The sequence below is a fragment of the Plasmodium coatneyi genome, chromosome 13 (genome assembly GCF_001680005.1).
Source record: "Plasmodium coatneyi strain Hackeri chromosome 13, complete sequence".
Taxonomy (NCBI): Eukaryota; Apicomplexa; class Aconoidasida; order Haemosporida; family Plasmodiidae; genus Plasmodium; species Plasmodium coatneyi.
The window spans coordinates 1,806,029-1,833,161 of NC_033568.1; the positions used below are offsets into that span (position 1 = coordinate 1,806,029).

The 27,133-nt window shown below is 36.0% G+C and overlaps 6 protein-coding genes across 6 annotated transcripts; 4 read left to right on the forward strand and 2 right to left on the reverse strand.

The window, feature by feature from the left end:
* Positions 1–968: 968 nt before the first annotated feature.
* PCOAH_00051190 (Uncharacterized protein) lies at positions 969–2,976 on the reverse strand (the record flags this gene model as incomplete). Its single annotated transcript, XM_020061901.1, has 2 exons — positions 969–2,495; positions 2,821–2,976. 2 exons carry the CDS (start codon positions 2,974–2,976, stop codon positions 969–971), a joined length of 1,683 nt encoding a protein of 560 aa, XP_019917210.1.
* A 1,439-nt stretch (positions 2,977–4,415) lies between these two features.
* PCOAH_00051200 (Uncharacterized protein) lies at positions 4,416–6,780 on the forward strand (the record flags this gene model as incomplete). The annotated part of the gene is made up of 3 exons (XM_020061902.1): positions 4,416–4,452; positions 4,571–4,623; positions 4,792–6,780. The coding sequence occupies 3 exons, from the start codon at positions 4,416–4,418 to the stop codon at positions 6,778–6,780; spliced, it is 2,079 nt and encodes a 692-aa protein (XP_019917381.1).
* A 1,334-nt stretch (positions 6,781–8,114) lies between these two features.
* On the reverse strand, positions 8,115–11,694 carry PCOAH_00051210 (Duffy-binding protein 1; the record flags this gene model as incomplete). The annotated part of the gene is made up of 4 exons (XM_020061903.1): positions 8,115–8,158; positions 8,248–8,324; positions 8,543–8,621; positions 8,727–11,694. 4 exons carry the CDS (start codon positions 11,692–11,694, stop codon positions 8,115–8,117), a joined length of 3,168 nt encoding a protein of 1,055 aa, XP_019917116.1.
* A 2,678-nt stretch (positions 11,695–14,372) lies between these two features.
* Positions 14,373–15,241, forward strand: PCOAH_00051220 (Variable surface protein Vir10-like; the record flags this gene model as incomplete). The annotated part of the gene is made up of 2 exons (XM_020061904.1): positions 14,373–14,447; positions 14,591–15,241. 2 exons carry the CDS (start codon positions 14,373–14,375, stop codon positions 15,239–15,241), a joined length of 726 nt encoding a protein of 241 aa, XP_019917222.1.
* A 2,467-nt stretch (positions 15,242–17,708) lies between these two features.
* Positions 17,709–20,048, forward strand: PCOAH_00051230 (KIR-like protein; the record flags this gene model as incomplete). The annotated part of the gene is made up of 5 exons (XM_020061905.1): positions 17,709–17,717; positions 17,873–18,698; positions 18,787–18,885; positions 19,069–19,310; positions 19,470–20,048. 5 exons carry the CDS (start codon positions 17,709–17,711, stop codon positions 20,046–20,048), a joined length of 1,755 nt encoding a protein of 584 aa, XP_019917323.1.
* A 4,631-nt stretch (positions 20,049–24,679) lies between these two features.
* PCOAH_00051240 (Ubiquitin carboxyl-terminal hydrolase) lies at positions 24,680–26,775 on the forward strand (the record flags this gene model as incomplete). Its single annotated transcript, XM_020061906.1, has 4 exons — positions 24,680–24,688; positions 24,814–25,612; positions 25,787–26,313; positions 26,467–26,775. 4 exons carry the CDS (start codon positions 24,680–24,682, stop codon positions 26,773–26,775), a joined length of 1,644 nt encoding a protein of 547 aa, XP_019917341.1.
* Positions 26,776–27,133: the final 358 nt, after the last annotated feature.

Consider the following 27,133-nt stretch of genomic DNA (forward strand, 5'->3'; position numbering starts at 1 on the left):
AAATCATAGGATGTTGTAAAAATCTTTTATATTTTACACAAATTAAATGTTAATTTTTTTTTTCCTTAAATTATAATATGTTAACGAAATGTGTATTGTATTCATAATATTTTTTGTGTAAAAATATAGGCTCCCAATAAGCGTAAAACATGTCTGCACATGTCATTATAAGTTGTTCTGTAAAATTATGACTATGAGCCCTGCTGATAAAATAATAAAGACAAAAAGAGAAATTATATATTATATCATAATTTATCTAAAGGAATAAATTAATTCATATGCCATAAAAGTTTAGTTCTTTCAAAAATCCTATCAAAAAGCACAGAAAAGCATATCTACTTCACCTTAAAACCCTACAATCCTGGAACCATTCAACCGTGAAACCCTGAACCTAAACCCTAAACCCTAAACCCTAAACTCTAACCACTAAACCCTGAACCCTATATCCTGAACTCCGAACCCTAAACCCTGAACACGGATCCCAAAACCCTAACCACTAAACCCTGAACCCTATATCCTGAACTCCGAACCCTAAACCCTGAACACTGATCCCTAAGCACTAAATTCTAAAACTTGAACACTCAAAACTAAATCCTCAATCCTAAAACCTGCATCGTTAACCCTGAACCATGAACCCTAAACCGTTAACACTCAAAGGTCAACCCTAAACCGTGAACACTAAAACGTGAACCCTAAACCGTGAACCCTAAACCGTGAACACTAAACCGTGAACGCTAAACCGTGAACGCTAAACCGTGAACCCTAAACCGTGAATCTTAAACCGTGAACCCTAAACCGTGAATCTTAAACCGTGAACCCTAAACCGTGAATCTTAAACCGTGAACCCTAAACCGTGAACACTAAAGGCTAAAACCTTAAAACCTACACTCTAAACCCTCAAACCCTGAACCTTAAACGCTGAACCCTAAACTATAAACCTTAAATGGTGAAACACTGAACCTTACACCCTAAAACCTAAACATTGATTTTTTTCTTCTGGGTGATAGGTAATCAGCATTCGCTTTCGATTTTTTTCCTAGAATGAAATCGATCACTGTGGAGGGTGAGTTGAACATTATTCTTCCCATAATTCCATAAGACACAAGGGTTCCTAAAGCGAAACTGTACATACTAATAAAGTAAGCACTAACAAATGGTATCATCCAGTACTGAGTCATAAGGAAACATAAGGTTGCACTCGTGATGAGGGTAATGAGCGGAACGTATAGAAGAATTTCCCTTAATTTGAGATTATGTCTCAGGTTCATGAATCTCACTTGGTTCCTGTTTTTCTCTTTCAGTGTGGAGACTTCGTTTTTGTACTTCTCAATTATGTTGACTAACATGTGGGTGATTTCTGCATTCTTCTCATCCATAGTTTCATCAATGTAAGATCTGAGTTCTGTAACGTCATTTGTGATTCTTCCCTTGGATCTGCACTTTTCTACTCCTCGATTACCTATATAAATGGATGAGCTATGTTCATCGCCAAATGCAGAATCATCAGTGCTGCTAGCAATGGAATTGCGTTCATCATAATTGAGTTTTATATATTTTCTGACTCTTCCTAATTGGGATTCTATTTCATATTCTAAATCTTTCAAGTTTTTATTTTTCCCATTTTCTTTTATTCTATTCAAAGTTCTTTCCATATGTTCTCTATCATTAGCATTCATTTCTTGTACTCTTCTGAGGAGTCTCTCATTTTGGTTAAGCCCCAAATTTACGTTATCCCTTTGAGCGATTTTGTTTTTTAACGAATAATCGGATGATTCCCCTTCGCGTTTTGCTGTGCGTCCAGATTTTTCACTTCTGTTGGAACCTTCTATAACATCCTTATCGGATCCTTGTCCTAGTGAGTTTAGTTCCCTTATTCTTTTACGTAGAGTTTCTTCACTGCTAACTTCACAACTGTTCTCCCTATCTCTGTTTTCCATGTCGTATTTGTTCAAGTGCCCTTTGAACCCTTTTTCAGCCTTTCTCCTACCGTAAGTAGATTCATCTAAAAGTTCTTTCCTTTGTGCCTTTTCTTTGGCTCGCGTCCATTCTTCCTTCTTCTCTCCTAGGGATTTTAAATCTTCAAAGGAGTTGTCATACGATTTGCTCCTTTGTCTATTGGACTCGTTTGTCATGGTACTCCCCCTGGAGCCTCTGGTCACAGGTGTTGTCTTTGCGCGCCCTATTTCGGAATGAGAGTTGTAACAGCTCACGCTGCTATCATCAGAAATATCCACTCGAATGGTCTCACCTGTGATGGATGGATGGCTTGACAAGGTCCCACTGCCATCATGATGATTTCTTCCTTCATTGTTCTTGTCCACAGTAGAGGTGCTGCTTGAGCTGAAGATGCTATCATTGCTCGCTAAGGAAGTCATACTACCGGTAATGTCGTTTTGAAAGCTGATGTCATGTCCATACAACATCCTTCCGCCTATTACGCTGTATTGGTTCTGCACAACACCGTTGTCATTGTTTTCGTTAAAGTGGACGTTAGTCTGCGGGAAGAATGGAAAAGGGTTCGAATAGGTAAAAAAGAAAAGAAAGAAAAGAAGAAAAGGATGCGTACACACGGTGCGCGTCGTCCCATGAAGGGCATGTTGGGAAGGGGATTATTTCCTTCGGACACAACTCCCATTCCACGGTAAGGAAAGGAGTGCTGGGGTGTGTGTGCCCATCTGTGTCAGTCTTTTCGCACAAAACTAAGCAAGATGCGCGCAACTGTGCCCCCCACGTGCGGAACGTAACAAAGCGCGTGTCACAATACCCTGCGTGGGAGGAGGAACCTTCCCACGAGGGGGCATAGTTGTCTCCACGCTACACACGCGCTGGACCTTGGGCACAGTCGATGTAGCATATGATGTAGGTGTAATCGGAGTAGCCGGTGTAGTCTTTGTAATTAGTGCAATTGTTGCAGTCGCTACAATAGGTGAAGTTCTTGCATCCGTTCCCATTAATTATAATAAGTTCCATCGTCATGGTTATCTTGCCATCGCCACAACATTGGCACAAACGAAACAATCTCTATAGTCCGGACACAGTGGACCGTTCGCCTACAACGGTCGTGATGAACAATCTACGAACACTGTACGATGCCCATGTATCATTTGGGGGACTGCACACCCTTCCTCTTGCCTTTTTCCTATATTCCAAGGCCCAAAGGAAAAAGGTAAAAAGGAAAGCTTTGTACGATTGCATTTTCCTGTGCTTCGCGTCGCCACCTTCCTTCTCTAATTTCCTTGGCAATCTCACAAAAATATTTTCTTAATTATTTGGCAGGAGCAAAGATCAAATGCACGGGTATAAATGAGTGTGCACCTGCATAGATGCAAGAATAGGTGCAGGAATGAGATGAGCGCTTCGTCAGAATAAATATATATTTTTTTCCTTTTTCCTGAAATGAGTTTTCTAAATGTAGAAACGATGATATAATGCTCTTCCGAAAGTTCGTATAGTCTAGATAAAAAAAAAATTTTAAGTGAAAATTTTTTCCCCTCCTCGCTCAAAATATATTTCTTCTGCGCTTCACACTCTGCTCTTGTACTTCTTTTTTATTCTTTGAATAGATGTATAAAAAAAAAAAAAAATGTGAAGAAAGAGGAAAAAAAAACTAATTCATCAATATTTTGTATTCTTAATTTTTATAGAATATACAAATGCATAGTGAAATTAATATTATGATTTTTTACTAAAGGCTAAAAAAATATAAGTAAAAAAATGTTGTGTAAAACTTCTTTCCGATGCGTTCTACAATAAGTGTAACGACGTGAAAGAAGGAAAAAGTGGATATTTTTTAAAACAAACTAAAAAGTAAGAGTTTTGTTTTTTTTTGTTTCCTCTTTTTTTTCCTTCTCTTTTGTTACTGTAAAAGTACATATTGTATGATAGTACTAAGAATAACACCCCGCGTAATACTCCACCGCTTCGCCTAATTCTTAGCAACGATTTTGAAGAATACATAGAGGCAGTCCAATTACTGGTTCTGTTTCTTCTGTTATCCCCTAAAAACGCAATTTGATTTAGAAATCGCGCAAAAGTTGGGGAATCCCCTGTTTTTTCTTCGTTTAATATATGTCCTGATTATGTCGTGATTATGCCGTAACTATTTCGTAACTGTTATTATATACTAACCGTATTTTTCCTACTGTGTCATTTTGTAGCGTTATTCTTAGTGAGCCTCTTCATTTATCTTCTTTTTTGATGTGAAACGATTATACGCAAGCTAGATTATGCGCAAAAGTGAATGAAGGAAAAAAAAGTGTAAAAGAATTGTTGAAATATTTGAGCAAGAAATTTCTGCTACTAAGTGGATTATCCAACAGTGTCGCAGTTGAACTAATGATTTAATATAATAAAAAAAAAAAAGAAAAAAAATTATATTTTGTTTTAAACTGAATATTAAACGAGTCTTGCAAAAAATGGACGCCATCAAAATGGTTTTTCCGAAGGATCGCCGTTTGTGGGTGCACCTTTTACTTATTATGTATTATGTCCTACTTTGGACTGAGTCACAGGTACGTGGAAGTTTTACGTGGGTCGTTTTTTTCTTTATTCCTTCTTTTTCTTATCACAGTAGTGCCAGCATATGGCAAAATACATTTTGTCCCTTTGTCCAAATTTATCATTGTAAACGTTCGCTACTTGCTTTCCCTTTTTGGCGCTTTTTTTTTAATGTTATCCATTGTATTTTTTACCCCTTATTTTATTCCATTATATTTTTTATTTCATTCTACTTTTTATTTCATTCTACTTTATTCTTTTCTTTTCTATTTTATTTTATTCCTTCCTTTGCAGAGCTTTAATGGGACAACGCACGTGGGGACCTTGATAGGGACATACCCATCTGGGCGTTCAAGAATTTTGTCCGATTTGTCGCTCTTTTCAGATGATTTAATATTGAGGGAGGACCAAGACACGAATAGGAATGACCACACGAATGGGAATCACCACAGTAACATGAACCAGGAAGGGCATTCACGTGTAGGGATGCACAGAATGGCAAACTGGTTTGATAGGAAGAACAGTGGTTTTAAGTGGCCCCACAAGCAGCAAAATCATTGGATTGATGAGACGCATCTTAAATGGGACGCTGAGGGGTATCGCAAATTGGAGGAGCAGGAAAACCATGACAGATCCGATGTGAATTTGCGTGACAGGTCCGATGTGAATCTACTTGACAGGTCAGATGTGAATCTTCTTGACAGATCCGATGTGAATTTGCGTGGCAGGTCCGATGTGAATCTACTTGACAGGTCAGATGTGAACCTTCTTGACAGATCCGATTTGAATTTGCGTGACAGGTCCGGTGTGAATCTACTTGACAGATCCGATTTGAATTTGCGTGACAGATCCGGTGTGAATCTACTTGACAGGTCAGATGTGAATTTGCGTGACAGATCCGATGAAAGTTTGTTTGACAGGTCCGATTTGAATTTGCGTGACAGGTCCGGTGTGAATTTGCGTGACAGATCCGATTTGAATTTGCGTGACAGGTCCGGTGTGAATCTACTTGACAGGTCAGATGTGAATCTTCTTGACAGATCCGATTTAAATTTGGGTGACAGGTCCGATGTGAATTTGCGTGACAGGTCCGATGTGAATTTGCGTGACAGGTCAGATGTGAATTTGCGTGACAGGTCAGATGTGAATTTGCGTGACAGGTCCGGTGTGAATCTACTTGACAGGTCCGGTGTGAATCTACTTGACAGGTCAGATGTGAATCTACTTGACAGGTCAGATGTGAATCTACTTGACAGGTCCGGTGTGAATTTGCGTGACAGATCCGATTTGAATTTGCGTGACAGGTCCGGTGTGAATCTACTTGACAGATCCGATTTGAATTTGCGTGACAGGTCCGGTGTGAATCTACTTGACAGGTCAGATGTGAATCTTCTTGACAGATCCGATTTGAATTTGCGTGACAGGTCCGGTGTGAATCTACTTGACAGGTCAGATGTGAATCTACTTGACAGGTCAGATGTGAATCTACTTGACAGATCCGATTTGAATTTGCGTGACAGGTCCGATGTGAACTTGCGTGACAGGTCCGATGTGAACTTGCGTGACAGGTCCGATGTGAACTTGCGTGACAGGTCCGATGTGAGCTTGCGTGACAGGTCCGATGTGAACTTGCGTGACAGGTCCGATGTGAACTTGCGTGACAGGTCCGATGGGACAAAGGATAGGAGGCCGCACTCCCAACGAAGTCATGGAACACATACAGGACCATACTACGATACTATTTACTCCAGTTGGAGAAACCTTATCAAACGAAAGTACAGGTCAAATCTGCCATACGGTTGCACCCGCCTTGACCTTTCCAGGAATCTTACGGACGAAGAAATATTGAGCATGCCGCAGGAATTTTTTTTTTGGTTTAATAAAAGGAAGGCATTTATTTCATTTTTTTATTATGGGATCTACTTAGAAAGGAAGTACTACGACATGGTGAATAACTTGAATAGATGGTTTTCCAGAGTAGCAGAAGCCAATAATTTGCCAGATTATTACAAGTTAGGATGGTGGAAACAATGCAACAAAGACCTTATGCACGACTTGGAATGCATCCAAAATACGTGTGACAATTTCTTCCGCAGTTTTGTTCGTGAAAGGAGAGGAAAATATGTATTGGCCATGTCATTTGAAAATCTACTGTATCGTGTTCGCAAGTTAACACATGGAAGTATTAACCGAAACAAGGAGAAATGGACTAGTATTTTGACACAGAACGTGAAAAGATACAGAGATAGGGCGAACAGGAAGCACATTACTCAACGAAGATAAAAGGTGGAAGTTGGAACAAAGAGCAAAGGAAGGAGGAGCGTTGTGCTGGATGGCTCATCATCTTTAATTATTCGATGACGTTGTGGCACAATGTGGATTTCTTCCTGTTATTCCTGCCTTTTCTCTACATTTACATCCTAAGTGAGCCTATGGGATGATTGGTTCCCTTTCCTTCCCCCTCTTTTTGGAATAGCAATGATAAGCTCATGGGGTGTTGTAATTTCTGCTCAACGGAAGGCCACACTTGCATGATTGTAATGGCCTATTTATTATTACACCTATTGGAAATGGCCCTTTTGTGATTACACCTATGTGTGGTTATACCTATTTACTATTATACCTATTTATTATTATACCTATTTATAATGGCCTATTTATGATTACTTGCTGTTGCGCATAACTTTGCCCACCTTTCTAGCGCATAGTCACCATGTGGTCATATATTCATAAGCCTAGCCCCTATCCATACCGTGTTGATCCTTGCCGAGTTATCTCATTTTTGTTCGCTGTATTGGTGCACATAAAATGTATGTGGTCTTTAAAGGGCTTAGTTCGTTCATACCCCCAACGTGAGGAAGTATGGACAAACTGTCTTCTCTTTTATTTTTTTCTCTTTTGGTTTAACACTTGATTTTAAATAGTACTACTTCCAAGGATAAATATTTGGCGCGTTCGTCAAATAGGGAAGAAAAGAACAATAAGGCAGGCATTTTAGCCACGGAACACTGCCACATATATATAGAATTCAGAAAAAAAAAAAAAAAAAAGAAGAGAAAGAGGCGTTTCATGATATCCGCGCACATTACTTCATTTAGTAATCACTATGGAGGTAGAGTTGCACTTTACCCCCCTCCTTCCAGAAACACAGTTAAAAAACTCCCCAAAACTGTTCTACCTTCTGTAATAAAGTAGTAACTGAGTGGAGCACTAAATCGCAATGTTTTTTTTTTTTTCTTCTTTCATCCTTTAATATGTATTATTCAAATTATTAAAGTAGTATTTTTTTTTTTGGTTCATATAAAAAAAACAATAATGTGAAAGAAAAAATAAGGAAATTGTACATTTAGCTTAAACGAATTTTTGCTCTATTGGCAAAAGGACTACATCCTACAAGCCAATAAAAGGAAATACACTTGTATTTACTTGTTACAAATACAAAAAATAAATTCTAATTTAAATATTTAAATAAAGACACACAATGTAAATAATTGTCATGGTGCTTGCAAATTATTCATGCATAAAGCTTGATATATTTTCTCATTTATTACATCAAGCAAAATATCTGCGTTGCATCAGCACTAAAATCAGAATTGCCTTTATTTATAAAATTATTATCATGAATAATCCAGGGGGGTTGACGTTTGGATATGTTCAATATCTAAAAAAGAAATAAAAAGAATAAAGCAGAATGATGTGATATTTCTTTTTATGTGGAATTTTTTTTTTTTTTTTTGAAATTTGAATTACCGTCAGGAATCAGCGGGATTCTATGAATATTATCAGAGTATTCTTCGAAATCATTAAATGAAGCTTCTTCTTCAGGACTGTACGAACAAGGAAGTGCACATTTATTATATATATGTACATACACGTATATATGTATATATACATGCGTGTAATGATTGCACATTTTTACTCTCCTCAAAACTTCACACATGGAATACATAGAATTAATTGTGCACTAAAAGCATTTCTTATTTTATTTTCTCTTATAGTTGTTATTCTATCTTTTATTCTAATTTTTATTTTATATTATATTTACTCATAATCGTTCATATTCCGTGCGGCCATTAACAACAACAGTATCAGGAACGCTCCCCCGGCGGCAAAATAAGCCTTGTCTGCAAAAAGAATATTGGTTAAAAGAGTTTTTATAACATTCTTAAAATGAATTTCTTTTTAATTTACATAACATCTTTCTCTATTCATCATCTTTTTCTGCATACTTGTAAAGCTCCCTTTTGTAAAGCACTTATATGATGGATCTTCAAATTCCTTTTTCATGCAATTATGGTAATCATAAGAATAAACCTCAAAATAGTTCAAACAAAAATCCGATATTGAACAACATAAATTTCCTCTTTCCTCTTTAGAACAAGTGCTCGATGACATTCTGTCTTCTATAGAGTTACAGTACTTTAAGGAAACATTATTATTGCACTTGTGTGCTTTAGACATACGGATAATTTCTTCCCTTGTTGCATTTACATCTCTGTGTTGGTATTCGTCTATATTTAATTTATCATTACTCAAATTATTATGGCTATATAATTGGTACCTATTTGGATTTTCCATAGAATTATCTTGATACATATGCCCTCTCCTTTCTGCTTCATCTTGCCTGATGCTACCCCTGTGATGTTCATCTACACGTGCAGTTTGATTAGAATTGGGCCCACCATTCGGCATATTACTATTGTTAAAATCATGCTTTTGAAAACCTCTTTCACTTCCTCCATTTGTATTTTCTACACTGTCAGTTGTATCATTAGTAGTTTTATATACACTTTCGTTTGTTTCCAAACTTTTAGTTCCACTTAACGGAGTTGCACCCTCAGTTTTGTCACTTCCAGTAACCCCAACAACACCAGGATCAGCAATATCAGATTGTTCAGGTTGAGTTTCAGTAATGGTTGGAGTTCCCTGTTCGGTAATGTGAACACTTTCTCCGTCCAGGTTAGCCTTGCTTTTTTCACTTTCCTCTTTTCTAACATCAGAATTTCCTTTTTGTCCAGCAAGGACTGATGGATCATTCGACGGACTCGGTAAAGAACCTTGCGCAGTGTCACCATGAGCACCACCATTCTCAGTCGTAGCAGGATCTTCAACAGGTTTAACATCAGCCGAACCGCCATTACCAGGAGTAGCTGCACTTATGGTAGAACTATCCTCGGCAGTGTTAACGATTCCGTGCGCAGAATCCTTACTACTATCTACAGTCCCAATTTTCGGATTTGCATTTGGCGCATGAGATTCCGTGGATTTATTGTTATCATTATTATCTTCCGAAGGTCCCAAACCGTTATGAGTGGTTACCAATGGCTGTTCACTATTTTCCTTAGGTACAGATAAACTGTTCACAGTACTTTCATCTGAGCTATTTTCTTTAACGGTAGACTCAGAAGGTCGACTACCTGATGTGTCCAAGTTTTCCTTCCCATTATTTGCAATATCCGTAGTGCTCGTAGTGTCAGCACCCCCTGCAGTTACAGATTTATGCGCATCAACATTTTCGCCAGGTGCATTTTGAGCAATATCACTTCGCTGTACATGGTCTTCTGCAGGTGTGTGATTTTCATTTTGACCATCCCCCGTAGCAGCTTTACCTGTGGTGGAACTATCTGCGCCACTGTTAACAATTCCGTGCGTAGTATCCCCCCTAACCTGATCCTCCTTACTATTATTTGCAGATTGTGTAGTGGACTCCAAATTTGGTGAATTCGATGTAGGAGACTTTTCTACCTTTTCCACTATTTCCTGGGCATTTCTGCTAACCTCTTTAACGGCACAAACGCATAAATCAATATATACATTATCACGTTTGTTAATTTCATTCTGGAAAGCGACCTCGTTAAATTCATTTAACTCCTGTTTCAGTATATCATAAGGTGCTGCGATATCTGCTGTCTGGATGTTCTGTTCCTTTTTAACACTTATAAATTTATTTGACAGAATATCCCATTGTGTTTTTTTTTTGGTTATCCATTTATCGTATAATTTACACGAATTTTGGCATGCAGACACCGTACATACTTTTTTACCATTATCGTTCATTTTTCCGTCACAATTTTCTTTCAGTTTCTTTTGTTCTGCGGATAATTCTGACACATAATCCATTCCCCATTCTCGAATCCATCTATATATCTGCGCTTCCACATCTGTCACAACATTTTCTTCACAAATCCATACAAACTTCTCCTTCAATCCAAATTTATTATCCCATCTTGTCTTAACTGAGGACATCAATGCTTTCCAAATCTCTTCTTTAGATTCATTCCACCACTGCTTACGATCCATTCGGCCCTTTTCATCAGTTCCAAAGATGCTGCTCAAATTATCTTCCACTACTTTGGAATATCCAATACCTTCCATATCAGTTCCCATAATTATATCTCCAAAATCTTCCAAACTCCATCTTATATCCTTACAGAAGACTTTGTTATATCTGTAGTTATTCTTCTTCAATAATAAATCACCCTCTACTGTTGCATCATGGATAAGTTTATTTTTTAAATCCAATTTCCGAATTTTTATATCATTATCAGAATTTTTGTCTTTATTATTTTCTAAATTCGTAAGTTCCATCATACATAATTGAAATCTTCGATCTGGTATACAAACATCCTTCTGAGTTGGACATTGCCAATCTCTTGCCCAACGTTTTCTCTTATCATTACAATTTTTCATTACCTTCCTTTGAAGAAAAGCATCATTCATAACACCACTAGACATTGTTTTCGTCTGACCCATATCGTAAGGATGCCCACCACCTTCCGAGGAATTTCTAAGAGATTTTCCCTGATGCTCAGTCACAAATTCAGGAACATTATCAAGGGTCTCAGATGGATGCCCACTTCCAGACATATCATAATCTAACATGACCAAATTGTTTACATTCCTCCCGTTATCCGTTTTACTGTCTGTTTTATGTTCTCCATTTGCTTCTTCCCCTATGTCATTGTTGTCCGTAAAGTTTTGCGCCTCATAAGTGGATTCCTTCAAAATGCGATTAGTTCTTTTTCCATTCATTTGTGCATCCTTCATTTTTAGTTCCGTTACGCCATATTTATATTTTACATTTTGCTGCACTCTTCCTATTCTGCTTCCATCAATTCCTTCTAACCATGGTTGTATGTGATCGTCCTCCATATAATGATGTTCTGTAGCTAAAATACGACCATTTTCACCTTGCATGTTTTCATTTTCGCATTTCCGTGGAAGGATTCCATTCGTTCGTTCTAATAATACATTATTCACCTAAAAGAAAAATAAAGAGAACAAATTACACGCATCACACAATTTTTATCTTCTTTGAATTTGCCCCCACTTTTAGTACAATTAAATGGTCCTCTTTTTTTGGTTGTTTTCTCAGGGCAATTAAATGTACAAGATAATGTATTAGTCTGATGGAAAAATTGCCCCTTTTTTTAGTACCTCGTGTGATAATAATAAAACTGGGAGAAAAAATAAAAAATGTTTTTTTTTTTTTCCTTCCATATTATTTAGAAATAAGTGTGTACGTGATTATATAATACAAAGCACAGAAAGGGGTGTACGCAATTTATGTAGCTAGGTGTTATACACATCTAACGAAACATATGTGCGGAAAAGAAAGAAAACCTAAACGAATATATATACTGAAACCGCGTATACCTAAATTATAATAACCTACATGCAGGGGATAAAACATAAAAAATGTTGTGGCAATGTGGTTGGAAATTTTTTATTGCTATTTTTAAAAACCTTTTTTTTTCATAGAACAAGGTACTTTATGAGTATACTTTTATACAACACCTGTTGTTCTTTTCTTTTTTTTTTATTAGAACAAGGTACTTTTTGTGTACACTTTTATACAAACACCCGTAGTACTCTTTTTTTTTTTTTTTTTTTCTTAGAACAACAAACTTCATGCGTACTCTTTTATGCAACACCCGTAATACTCCTTTTTTCTTTTCTTTTTTTTTTTTTTTTTTTCTTAGAACAACAAACTTCATGCGTACACTTTTATGCAACACTCGTAATACTCCTTTTTTCTTTTCTTTTCTTTTCTTTTTTTTTTTTTTCTTAGAACAACGAACTTTATGAGTACACATTCATGCAGCACCTGTAGTAATCACTTTTTTTTATTAGAACAAGGTACTCTATGCGTGCACCCTTATACAACACCTGTAGTACTCTTTTTTTTTTTTTTTTCTTAGAACAAGGTACTTTATGTGTACACTTTTATACAACAGTAATAGTACTCCTTTTTTTTTTTTCCCCCTCATTACAACGGTAACCCAGAGTATATCCCAAAACAAACAGTAGATATGGTGTGCAAAAAAAGAAGAAAAAAAAAAAAAAGTGGATTCCATGAGCACACCAGTAGTATATACGGTTAAGAGATTTTTGTTCTAGGTATGGTGTGCAGAAAAAAAAAGGAAACGTTTGATTGCATGAGCAAACACGTAATGTACGTGGTTAGAAGATTTTCGTTCTAGATAAGGTGTGGAAAAAAGGAAACAAAAAAAAAAAAAAAAAAAAAAAAAGAAAGAGAAAGAGAAAGAGAAAGAGAAATAAAATTGTGAATAAAGAAATTATGCTACATGGTAATCATAAGTCCATACGTTAGTAAAATATATGATCTGCAGTGGTGTGTGTATATATTATATGAATTAATGGGGCGGCACCACGTAAATAAATGCTTCCGTTTCCCTAAGAATGAATGATATTACTTTTCATTCGGCAGGATTTCCTGCCTATAGGTAAGAAAAAAAAAATATTCTACTACGACATTCATGTTCAGGTTTCGCGTGTTTAGAAAAATATGGAAAATATTTAAAAAAAACTACCAAAAAAAAATTTTCCTTCTCTCAGTGCAAATACAAAATTTTCAATGTACGTCCTGCTACATCTATTACATACTATGATATATTATGATTTTTTTCTCATAATCTCGGTATTTATAAATGATTTCAATTAATTTCATGTTATCGCGATTCTCCCATAATGCACAAAATATTGGGAAAATTTATTTCTTCCTATTCAAATATTATTTTCCCCCCCTCTTCCTCACATTAAATCGCATTTTAAATAAATAATATGTTAGAAATAATGGGGCACATTCATTTTATAAAAATAAAGAAATCTTCGTAGTAATATGAAATACTATAAATATGTTCCATATTAATTAAGGAGAAAAAAATGGTCACATAGAATAAAAAATTGTACGGGTTCGTATATAAATATGGAAAAATCACATTAGCACAAACTGCATGAAAGAAAAAACAAAGCGGAGACATTTACTTACGTTTTTTACATGTTTGTTGTATGAGTGTAACGTCATGAAAATATTCTATAGATGTATTCATTTGACATCTAGATGTAATATTATGTACATTAATATATCCTACATTCTTATTCTTTTACATTTATATTTCTCACATGAATATTTTTTTGCATTCCCATTTTCTCATATTTGGACGTCTCACAGCGCTTTATTCCATGAGGAGCACTATACTCATATGTAAATAATATTCTATCATTTTGAATTGAAAAAAATATCTATTACACCCCGAACTTCAAACCTCGAAATTTAAGTCTTGAATTATATGTTTAGTGTAAACGTATGGAGTTTAATGTAAAATTTTCCTGTATATGTGCATACTCTTTATAATAAATTATATAATAAAATTTTAATTAAATGGTTTTACAGATTTTCTACTCCTTTCTGTTGCATAATGTGTATTACACTTCCTCAGATTACATCTCATTTTTATACATCACAATATTAATAAATGCGTTTAATAATGTAAAAGTTCATCTTCGTTAAGGCGCAACAGATAGTAAAAGAAATCATATTATTAATAATGAATCATGGGATGAAAGAATATATGAGATTGTTTACTGCTCTTAAAGTTGCAGCATCTATACTATTTATATGGATACACAATCGTCCTAATGCTCCGGTACAATAACAGTATTTTATGTTACTTTTTTGTCTTTTTCCTTTTTTTTTTACGTTTATTTGATATATTATATTTTCCTTATCATTGTTTACTCATTTATAATTCATAAATATGTAAAATAATATTTACATTACATTTTTCAGTATACTTCGGGTAAATACATAGGAGGCCCATACAATATTGAAATCATATCAGACATAAGATTTCAGAGATCATTGGCAGAACAAGAATTTCAGGAAGAATTGGACCAATTAAAAATACCGGATAAAACATTAAAAGACAGCCCAGATAACAGTGCTAAATGGGTTTCAGATGATTTATCAGAGCATGAACAGCTGCAAGAAAGTTGTTCGAATGATTTGGAAATTTATAAAGAGAAGTTTAAGCATAAATATGCTAAATGGAAAGGTTTAAAAAGACTAGATGGTTATTTTGAAAAAAATATATTTGATAAGATTGATAGAATACGTAAACAGGAAGGGGAGACTGGTGTCTACAATAGAACAGTAATAAAGAATATAATTAAAAAGAGGGACATACTTATTATGGTTATGCCCCCAATTTTATTGATTGTATTATTACCAACTATAATTATAACCGCGCTCAGTTTAGGATTATATACACACATTTTTACCATATATGGTATTCTTCTCTTAATATTAGCATGCATAATTTCATTCTCGATCATTTATACCATGGTAAAAGTGTTAAAATATTACAGATTAGAAGTTGGAGGGGGTAAACTGAAATTTAAGGAATATTGTGCGCTTTGTAAAGATATATTTTTTCCTTAAATGGAATCCGTAATATTTTGCAACAATGCATAAATACGGAATGAATGCAATAATCATTGTAGAACACATGAATCCATTTACCTTTTAGATATGAAGCAGCAATTTTTTATATGCATTCAATGGATTCAGCTACTGCATTTCATGGTTCTTCCCCCTTTGTAATGCATAATCAATTTTCATGTACGAATTCATGTCTTCCTGTTGTATATAACACCTTTAAATTCATATGGATAATTTACTAATCATTTGTTCATAGAATAAAACTTCATTCTTCGTCATTAGTATAAAATAAATAATTAGATGAAATTTGTAATAAAAGTACATCTTTCATGAAGCATATTTATATATGTATAATTCACATATTTGTATTCAATCTGAAAATATATAATGAATTTTTCTGTATTTGCAAGATATATGTCCCTCCCCCTTAATCATATTGTCTTTATAAATGATTAGTATTGTTCTGCACCCTTCATTCTTTTCTGTTCTTTCTACCAAAATAACCATTCGTTAACATCCTATGTAGTATTTGTATTTTCCCCTGCGGAAGCTATTCTTGGAATATCCGTGTAATCACCATCACTGATATTCAAGGAATGTACTGCTCTCCAAAGAGGAAGATAATCCTAAGTTATGCACCCTTTGAATAATAATACTCAGGGGACATGATCACAGTTCACATACTAGTACTCTAGGTACGCAGGTACAGCTGCACTCTTCAAATACGTACACACCAGTCGCATGAGGACCCTTCAAATAGTAGTATTCTATAACACTTATAAATTTCATATAGTAGTACATTCCGTACATATTTTCGTACTTTACAAAATGGCACTCTCCATATAGCTGCACTCTTCACATTACATTACCACAAGCATATCAGCGCTTTATAAATAAATATGATCCCATGTGTCTGCGTGGTTCAGACAGTTTGATTCTTCATATAATGGCAACATACCCTCTGAACCAATATAATAGTCCTCCCGATACAACTGTTCTTTTCACCATTATTGACAGTTTAGACACATATGTGTAGTTCATACAGTTGTATTCTTCATACGATAATGCACAAGGTATATCTGTGAACTATATACAATGATATCTTTCATATAATAGTAATGCTGGGAAGGATGTACACTAAAAAATGTGGTACCCTACACAAGTCAGTACTCTTTGAATCACAGTACTCCGAGCACAATACTACTCACATGACAATAATTCTTCGGATATAATAATACTGCACAAACATTCATATTATTTACCAAATTGCAGTTCTCCGTGGAGGAAACTGTTCAAATGAGAGTTCTCCACAAGTAACAACATTCTCGTGTATGTGTTTTTCAATATTTCCATTTACGTATAAATATATACTTCCAGGTGGTAACCCTCATTTTTCGAATATCGACCATTTTGGACATTTTGGTGTAATGTATGTGTAATCTTTTATAGGTTGTGCAACACCCAAGCATTTTTTTTTTAAGGATGTGTTTGTCATTTCTTTGGGGACATTGCAACTAGAATTTCAATCCACCTATTTTGTGCGCAGCTTTATAATGACCTTATTTGGAACTTTGTAACTATAGAATTTCGATTCCACTTTTTTTGTGCGCAAGTTCCTTTAAAAATTTTATTTGGACCATATAATTCGAAGTTGGTTTAATGTGCGCGTCCGAAATTTTACACTGTTGAACTATAGCATATATTTTTTCTGCGAACACACACATCGGAAAAAAAAAAAAAAGGACGAGTGTGTAAATCGCAGATGCAAGGAAATTTTAATGGACGCTTTATATATATAAGAATAGAAAAAAAAAAAAAAAGGGAAGGAACCATGTTTGTGCGCAACGAATAAATGTAAAGTGGAAGGTAAATAATTCAAGCAAATCTTTATGATGTGAGGGTGAAAAAGAATCCTTTTTAATTTAAGGAAAAAAGTACTATGCACAATGCATACGAATAATTACCAATAAAAAATGAGAGCAATAGTGGAATACGCGAATTTAGCGCGTGTGATATAAGTATAATGTTCAGGGGAAAAGAATTAAATTCGTATGTGCAAAATAATTGGGTAATATGTATGAGAATATAATATTACTAATGGAAGGAACAGAATATTGTGTAAGTGTATGAGTAAAATATATGGTTTCCTTGTTCTTTTACTCTTATTATGAGCAATCCTTAATTCGTGGGAGCCTATTATAAATAAATAATATATGTAAGAATTCATTATTTATATAGTTCATTCAATAATAAGGAATATCCGTTATAGAAGGAAAGTACAGATTTTATGTATAATCATAAGTAGAAATGAAGCAGGAGGATGAACGAAGTGAATAATCAAGGAATGAGCACTTTCAAAAAAGAGGGGGAAAAGTGTATGTGTGCACATAAGGATGTGTACACATATATTGAAGTGAAGTCCCTATAGGCCAAAATATTGCAACAAAAGGAAGAGGGAAGAATAAAAATGGCAACGGTAAGAATAAATGTTATAAAACAATAAGAATAAACGTGGATTGTCTCATATATAAGTATTTCATGTAAATATGTAATATATACTGAAGTATATATCAGTATATGTATATATATGCGCTATATAACGCATATGTGCACATCCACTAAATACTGTAGGAAAACTGCTGGTGGGATGGAAGCTCCAAATCCCGATATAAAGAACTACAGGAGGCAGCAGAGGATAATAATACATGTAATAGGTGCAAGGTCACAAGAAAAAGCGTTTTACAGGCTGCAGTGGAGGATCATAAGGGAGTGGAGAATGCAGTTGAGAAAATGATTAATGCCTGGTGTTATGTAAATACAAGAGAGCAGGACAAATCTATGTACTGTGACCTCTTTTACTACTGGCTAGGGGAAATCCTCTTCGGTGCATTAGGAAAAAGCGCGTCCGTACCAGAAGTTATGAGTGTAATTTACACAAAGTTACAGATATGGCTTCCTATAGACAGCTGTACGAGGACGTGCCCACAAGTGACGAAAGATGAGTTCGACAAGTTAAAGAAGCTGCACGATTATAACCAGGATTATAGGAACCTGGACACCAGGATAGGGACAGCTAGTGGAACGTGCTTGGGGGAATACGAAAAATACATAAGGGACACTGATGAAATTTATGGGAGGGTGAGTAATGACTGTATAGGATCTACAGACATGGAAAGAAATCTTTGTACTGAGTGGGGGAGAACAACACTGCGTACCCAATATGAGGCTATGCAGAATGGAGGGAACAGTTTATCTAAGTTAAAGGCTGAAATACAACAAAGGAAGAATACAATAGGAGTAGCTGCTTCTGCGAAGTTCCCATTGACATTACCACAAGTGCAAACCATACATGGGAAACCTGCAGAATCTACGGAAGGTAACGAATATATAATCCAAAAATATTATTACAGGAGGAAGGGAAGGAATGTAAACCACATGTCAAAAAAGGAGGAAGCACGTACACCCTCAGTGTACCTAACATTCTTTGTGTTACTATTCTTGAGTATATTGAATATAATATTCCCTTTTTCTACTCCATTTTTCAGGACCAACAGGTGAAAAGGGTTCAGCACCTGAAAGAGGTGAACCAGGTCCAGGAGGTGTAGCGGGCGAACTAGGTGCATTAGGACACGAAACAACAGCAGGTAACAAATGTATAATCGGAATGTATTATTCCAGAAGGGAGAACATATCAGAAGGCAGGAACAGCTGCACCCCTGTTATGGGTGCACGCACCACACCAATCTAGGTGGATAATATTTTCTTCATTCTATTTTACACACATTTTGCATTATATTGTATACTATTCACCCTTTTCTCTGCTAAAGAAGGTGGGCTGAAGGGTCCGAAGGTGAAGGGGGACGTGGATGTATCATTACCCAAAGTGGATATAGATGTGCCAGGTCCCGAAGTGAGCGCAGAGGCAAGTACCTTAGTAAAACAGAATCCTGATTCAAGAGCAGAAGCAGAGCAGCTATGGGGAGGTGTAACCATCCCCACTGTCCCAATTGTTTCTGCCACGTTGCCTACCATAGCAGGAATTGGTGCTGCTGCTTTGTTCTTATATAAGGTACATATGACATTGAATAACACATATTTTTTATAATATTTTAAAGGAAAAAATAGTCATTTCCTCTTCGAAAAACAAATGTCCATAGTACACAATAATCTAAATTATACACCCTCTTCCGATCCTTACACTTCCCCTTCCATGTGCTTATTTTTTTAGTACACTTCAATATTCTTCCCTAAAAATAACTCCACTAGAAGGAGGAAGAGGTTCGTCCGACAGGATTTAAACGCGCTTATGGACTATTCTACAGAATACTCAACATTAGACTCAACATTATACTCAAGATCAGGCCCAACATTATATTCACGATCAGGCCCAACATTATACTCAAGATTAAGCTCAAGAGTAGGCTCAACATTAGGCTCAACCCTAAGCTCAACATTAGACTCAACCCTAAGCTCAACATTAGACTCAACCCTAAGCTCAACATTAGGCTCAACAGCAGGCTCATCATTTGATTCAGCATACGATTCAACAAACGATTCAACATACAGTTCAACAAACGATTCAACAAACAATTCAACATACAGTTCAACAAACGATTCAACAAACAATTCAACATACAGTTCAACAAACGATTCAACATACAATTCATCAGAATATTCCACATCAGAATCAGGCACAGTAGATTCCGTCTCATATACCACACATTCTAGCAGAAGAAGAACGAATAATAATAGAAGAAGAAGAAATACGCCAAATCGCCGGAAGAATATTGGTTACCATAGTATGTAATACATCGCATGTGAAGAGTAACACCTCCATATGAATTATAGATAATACACATAATATGTTCTGTGTGGAAAAACATAAAGTGACCTTCAATTGTGAATGCATAACGGAAATAAGTGTGGAAATGTATAATGACCTCCAATTATGAATACATAATCAAAGTAATTATAGAATGTGAAAGGGAAAGGGAAAGGAAAGAATGTTCCATACATGTGCATATTTGATATTTGGATGTGCCTCATCCCAGTTGAGAAAATACAAAACAGCAGTTAAAAGAACAAAGAGGGGGAAGGAGTAGTTTGCCCGTTTTTTTTTTTCTTTTTGCTTCCTCGTCAAGGAATATCCGCACAACCCGCTTTCCGTACTCCCCTACGGGAATCGCGTAGCAACTCGACCGTTGTGCAACCTATTTTTCTCCAACTTGGAGATTACATCCCTTAATGACGACTGGATCATAAGGAGGAGCAACAAATGTTTTTCCTCACAACAAGGGATAAGAAGCTTTCGCATATTTGGCTTCTACGTTGAATGTGATGATGACTGTTGATAGATGATTTAGTTGTCATTGAACATTACGATTTTAATTCCATCATTCATTACATCTTTTGATAATAATTTATACAGCGTGTGAGTAGCTTATAGAAGGAAGAGTCGTATACTGTGCATTGTCATGAACAACCTAGTGGCGACTCTTTCTACGAAATTTCAGTATACAAGTTCTTTTTTTTTTTTTTTGTGAAAAATTTATATCCTTCAATAGTTGTACGACTATTTATCATTGTGTGACATATGTAGACATATATGTGTACAGAATATCAAAATTCTAAGCCCCCTTTTTTTTTTGGTGGTTGTGCTTCCCCCCCCTTTTTATTGTGTGTACACTTCACTTTTATTGTATATCCCATTCTTTTTTTTTAATATTATGAACTAAATCAATTTTTTTCTTTTTTTTTTGTTGTGCTAGTTTTTGTTCTTAAAATATTGATCCTTTCGTGTACACACACATATGACGTGGTAAAATTTTGTGCAATTGTGTACACAGTTCCTTTTTTTTTTTTTCTTTGTAAGAATACACTCTTTTTTTTTTGCGCACCTTCAAGAACCCTCACGTACAATTCGAAACACACTTTTCAAATGTCCATAAATTGGAACTTCCAAAGAAGAAGGGAAAAACAAATTATCAAAATAAGAAAAAATTATTAAATTAAAAAAAAATTATGAAAATAAAAAACTATAACAAAAAATATTTCATGAACATTTTAGATGTTCAATAAAAAAAATTTACGAACACATCCGTGAAATGAAAAACAAAATGTTTCTCCGCATATATTAATTACACATGAAAGTGAAGACTATAGTACAATGGAAAAGAAAAAAAAAAAAAGAAAGAAAACAAAAGAAAACAAAAGAAAGAAGGAAATATGAAGAAAAGGGAAAAAAGTAAGAGGAGAGGGGGAAAAAAAAAAATAAGGCAAAGTAGGTAAGAATGGTCATTTTTGCTTCTTACATTGTATGAATGCTGCAGTTCTTTATGTTCCTTCCTTGGGGAGGAGGAATTAAGTGCTAATTATAATTAGTGAAGGGGTATATTACATGCAAGGCTCCATGGAACATTCTACATGCGATGGTAAGCTATATTTCTCCTTCGTTCCCCATTCCTCTGGTGTTGTTGTTCCCTTCGTTGCCTGTGTTGGCTTTGCTGTTGCCTACTATTTGATGTTCGTCCTGTTCTTCCTGTTTTTGTGGACGCTGTAGTAGTATATGGAGCAGAAGAACATACTGTGGAATTATCTGTGAGATCTCCTACAGTGGAATCTACAGTGGTGGAACCAGTTGTTGAACCGTTTTCCATTGTGTATTGCGTAAGCGTATCGAAGTTGCGTCTAAGTGCTCCTCTTTTTCTTCTATTGTTATTATGTCCAAAGGAGTGGTTACGTAATCCAGAAAATAATGGAGTATGCTGAATAAAGGGTGGGTGGAAGGACGTTAGGGTTGTAAGCATGTACCGTATATATATAGAGAGAGTACAGCGTACGCTTTTTCCTTCCTTCCTTATTCATGATTGTTCAATATAGAGTAGTGGTCATGACCACCCCCCTTAGGTTTCCTTACTCCACCTTATAATAGGTAATCATGATGGTAATTGTTGTACTCATAATTGTTGTAATTTTACTTACTTTATAAAGAAAGTAGAAAACTGATGGTAGGCCGACTAGTGTGCCTACTGTCGAGGAAATGGCTGGGATGCTTACAGAAGAGTTCATGTCTACTCCTTGCTTAGCTGCTGCTGCAGTTACTGGTTTGCACTCGAGTTCTTTTAATTTCTGACCACAGTAATCTTCCCCATTTCCCTTCGAATTGAACCAGGTACAATATGTATCATTATTATCCTTACCTTTCCCATCGCAATATTCTTTCACTTTAGTACATGCTTCCGTAACTCCCTGCTTGTAAGTGGACCAATGTTTTAAACAGTCCCGATCATCCTGCGTCAAATACTTCAGTACATCCTTATAATCGTAGTAATAGTTGAATGCTGTTTTTCTATGATCATGAAGTTCCTGATCAACATCTTTGTATTTAAGTTCACATTTATTTTCAGTGGAAAATGTTCCTAGCGTTGCATAAATTGCCCCCAGTACTTTCGATACTGGAGGCCTATCTGTAGTCATGAAAACTTGATCTCCCACCCAATGATAGAAGAATTGACAGGGAGCATTTTTTAAATGCAATTGTTCCGTTTTGGACTCATTTTTTTCTCTTTCCTCACATGCATAACAGTAAGCACCCATGAATTTACCCGCCAAAGACGTAAATCCTGAGTATGCATTGAAGTTACTTTCCAATGCAATCTTCGGTCCTGCGGCCCCCCCAATAGTGGAGTTACATATGATCCATTGGGCACCATTAAACTTATCATAAAATTCGGTCTTGGAAGGTAATTGATCTAATTTCACTTTCTGTAAATATATTGTCCGCAAAAAAATGAAAATATATAATTACACGTTCCCCCATTTATTCTTTACTTCCGGTGATTTGATTATATTATATATGCATGGAAGTTTGGTGTACACATTACACATATGTACATGAAACACTTTTAAACAAGCACAAAAGGGAACTGGTAATTTTTTCCCCTTACATCTGTTGGTGACATGGTTCACGTATATTCCTCTGTGTATATATAATAAAATTTATGGTCATGATTTTTCCAGGACATTCGCACAAAATGTATATGTAAAAAATTTGCTCCGTTCCTTATGATAATTATGAATGAGCGTGTGTTAATTTTTTTCATTTCCCCCCTTCTTCAGTTCTTCACATGGGTCAAAATTTCAAATAGTGGATAACCTACCACATATATTTTTATGTGTATCCAACTGTTCCATATATAATTGGTGCAAAATTAAAAAGGAATTAATGCGGATGAAAAAATAATTTTAAAGAGCGAAGGAAGAAAAGAAAATTTTTCAATCTTCTCATGCATATGTGCTCATTGATTCATTATTATTATGGGTTCTTTATGATGGTTCAGGATGTTGCACACAATTATTTACACCCTTCTCATTTATTATGCGTGACTAGTTACCAATTCATTTGGGCGGGAAAAAAAATTCTTGCCCACACTGTTCTTTAATGTTCTGCTGCTCCGTAAAAGTAATGTTAAAGTTTGTTATTTTATGCAATATATGCATACGGAGCGCTTCCAAACCCCTATATTTTTTGTGGGTGTGTAATTTTATTCATATTCAGGGAAGTACATAAATGTATGAAATATGTGAGGAATAGTCAAACACAAGATGTTGTACTAAATATGTAAGAATACATTTATGTGCACCGTCGTAGTAGTACCTCCCTGCAGCATGCACACATTCCTATCCGTTAATGCAATTCTCGGGTGGTTCAGTATACAACAATAGCCAGAAGTTCGAAGAGTATATTTGTCCATTCCGGTGTGTAGTGCACAATGCTCGTAAGTAAATATTTCCTTACATTTGCAGAAAAAAAAAAAAGAAAAGTGGCGCAACCACACCACCGCCACTTCATTACCATGGAACATCGTTTAGGGTGTTATATAATCCACATCCAACAACTGCTGTCAACAGAACAAAGGTATAGTTTTTTAAGAGCAGTGTGCAATTTGTTTTTTTCACGGGGTGCGTGTGTGTTTTTTTTTTTTTTGTTTTTTGTATACCACAGCACCATTCTTCCCAACTCACCAACTTACCATCATCACCATTCCATCATCATCATCTTCTTCCTTCCTAACCTTACTTCCTTTCCCACCTTCATCCCACCCTTTCTGTGTATTCAATAATTAATACACCCCCACACATATAAGTCGCACGTTTACTTCGCACATATGAATAACATATAAATAACATCCAAATAACATATATATATACATCCGTGTAGTCCCATGTTTACAGGAAAGTGTAAAATTTAATAAAGGGGGAGGGGTGGAATAAATAATGAAATATAAGAACAAAGATTTCAATGTATAATCATAAGTACCAGTAAAACGGGGGAAGTAATGATCAGGACTTCATTCCAGGAAGAACATAAACAGGGCGTATAAACATATTAGAGCAAAGTTATTGTAAACTAAAATATTACAACGAAGTATAAGGAAAATGTCAGCGGTAAGGAAAATGTTACAGCAGAATGAATAAGCATGTAATGCCCACTGATTATATCAGAATGTGCAAAGTATGCTGGTGCATATATGAGTAGTATAATGTATGTGTATTACTTTTAAAACTTGTAGAAAAATTGTTTCGGACGTTCTAGTTCCGAAATTATATATGAAGGCTTCAATAAATGGTCAAATGCTGACATGTGCAGTAATTCATATAATGACAGGAAGGGGGAAGTAGGCAATATATTAGGGGAATGTAAAAATTCCTCACATTTAAAAAAGAAGATTATGAATACATGGTGTAAGGGAATCAAAGTACTCAAGGGTGATAAACCACTGGGGTATAGTTGCACACATTTCTACTATTGGTTAGGGGATATAATATCACAAATGGAAGACAAGGACCAAGACTTTAACGTTACTATGGACAGCATATATATATTCATAAAGGAGGTTAATAATAGTAATAATAGTTGTGAAAATATATGCCCTGGTATAACCCAAGACGATTTCAAAAACTTGAAGGAAGTATTCGACTATTGGCTGAACCATACTATAAGAACAAAAGGAAAATTAGGTGATGGCAAACAGTGCTCCCCTGAGTGTAGACAGTATGTGCAGAGTGTTAAGGAAGCCTATGATAATTTAAATAGGTCATGTACGAATGCAGGTTATAGTGGTGAATTATGTACTAAACTGAATGAACTGTTCAGTAGTGTAAGAGGGAGTAAAAGAGTCCCGGACCCTTCGCAGTTGAAATGTGATAAAATACCACCACGACCGGCAAAACCTGCCGTTCAACTTGTTAGTTCTGCGCAGCCTGCAGGGACAGTACAAGTATCCAAGCATTCAGACCTGAGGTCCGGAGCACAAAATGCCAAAGATTCAGCAGGAAAAGAAACAGGCATGCCCAAAGCTGAGCAGGAAGGTAAGACAAATACCATTGGTTAAAAATTATTATAGTAGGGAACAAAGAAAACACAAACACACACGAAAAAAAAGGAAGCAAACAATTGCACCCCCCACTGGACTTCCCCCCACCATGAGGTCAAAGGACTCCTTGATTACACATGAAACATTTCTCCTTCCATTCTCTCCTCAGATGTAAAGAACCCTGCTGAAAGTGTTAAATATCTAGATCAAAAAGAATCCAAGGATCATCAAGACGGTGAAGGTGATGCCGCCGCGGGCCCTAGCGTTAGGAGTAGTGCTGCCGTCACTTCTTCCGAGGGACAAGCGCAACATGATGGGGGGCCCCATAACAATGGCGGGGCCGCTGTTACGGGGGGAGCTACAAGTGGTCCTAGTGATGGCGGTCCCCGTGGAGACGGTAGTCCACGTGGGAAGGATGCTACTGCTAAGGAGGGTCCTGAGGAAATAATGCAAAACGCAGTAGAGGAAATAACAGAAACCGTGGACAAACCAGCAGAGACACAGACACAAAAAGCAAGGGACACCTCACTAGGGGAAAGCGGTCAATATGGAGGTTCCATAAGTACAGCAGGAAGTACAACAGTGGAAGGAACAAATATAGGTGCATCGCCACCACCCCTTACTACTATCATCCCATCTGCTGTTGGAGGAGGCGCAGCAGTAGCATTACCAGTAATCGGTTTCCTTCTTTACAAGGTAATTATAATTAGAAGTATATACATAATAACATTCACCACATATTTATTTCTTCCCTGCTTTTTGGAACAGTAAATGTTAAAAAAACGGGGGGAAACAGTAATATAACTTTTATATGTGGTTCCTTTTCTTCTTTTCTTTTTTTTCTTTCAGTATACACCACTATTCCGTGGGACAGGGAGCAGCCCTTCCTCTGGTGGGAAGAGGAGCACAAGAAAAAGAAGATCAACGAGACATGACTTCGATATAGAACCTGAAGATTCTATGGAATATTCTACAGCAAATTCAATATACGAATCCACAGAAGATTCAAACGAATACTCAGAGGAAGATTCAGAAGAAGATTTGACAATAGGTTCTACAACAGACAATTCTACCATCTACGATACACAACACAGAAGAACACGAAGAACAAATAATAACCCAGATCATCCTCGGAATATAGGTTACGTCCGTATGTAGAATACTAAATGTAATGCTGCTTCTGCTCATGAATTATAGATAATACACACAGAATATGTGTTCTCTGTCTGTGGGAAAAAGTTTAATGATTTCCTTCAATTATGAGGTACATAATCGAAAATAATTATAGAATATGAAAGGAGAAGGAAGGGAAAGAAGGAGTTCATTACATGTGGATACAATATTGGATATGCCTAATTCCCAGTTGAGAGAGAGTTAACACACCCCCGATTAGAAACTACCTATTACAAACCGCTGAGTAGCATTTGGAAGAGGAAGGAGGAAAGTGCTCTGTAGTTTGCCCGTTTTTTTTTTTCTGCTTGCTTCCTCGTCAAGGATATACGCGCACCCCGGCTTC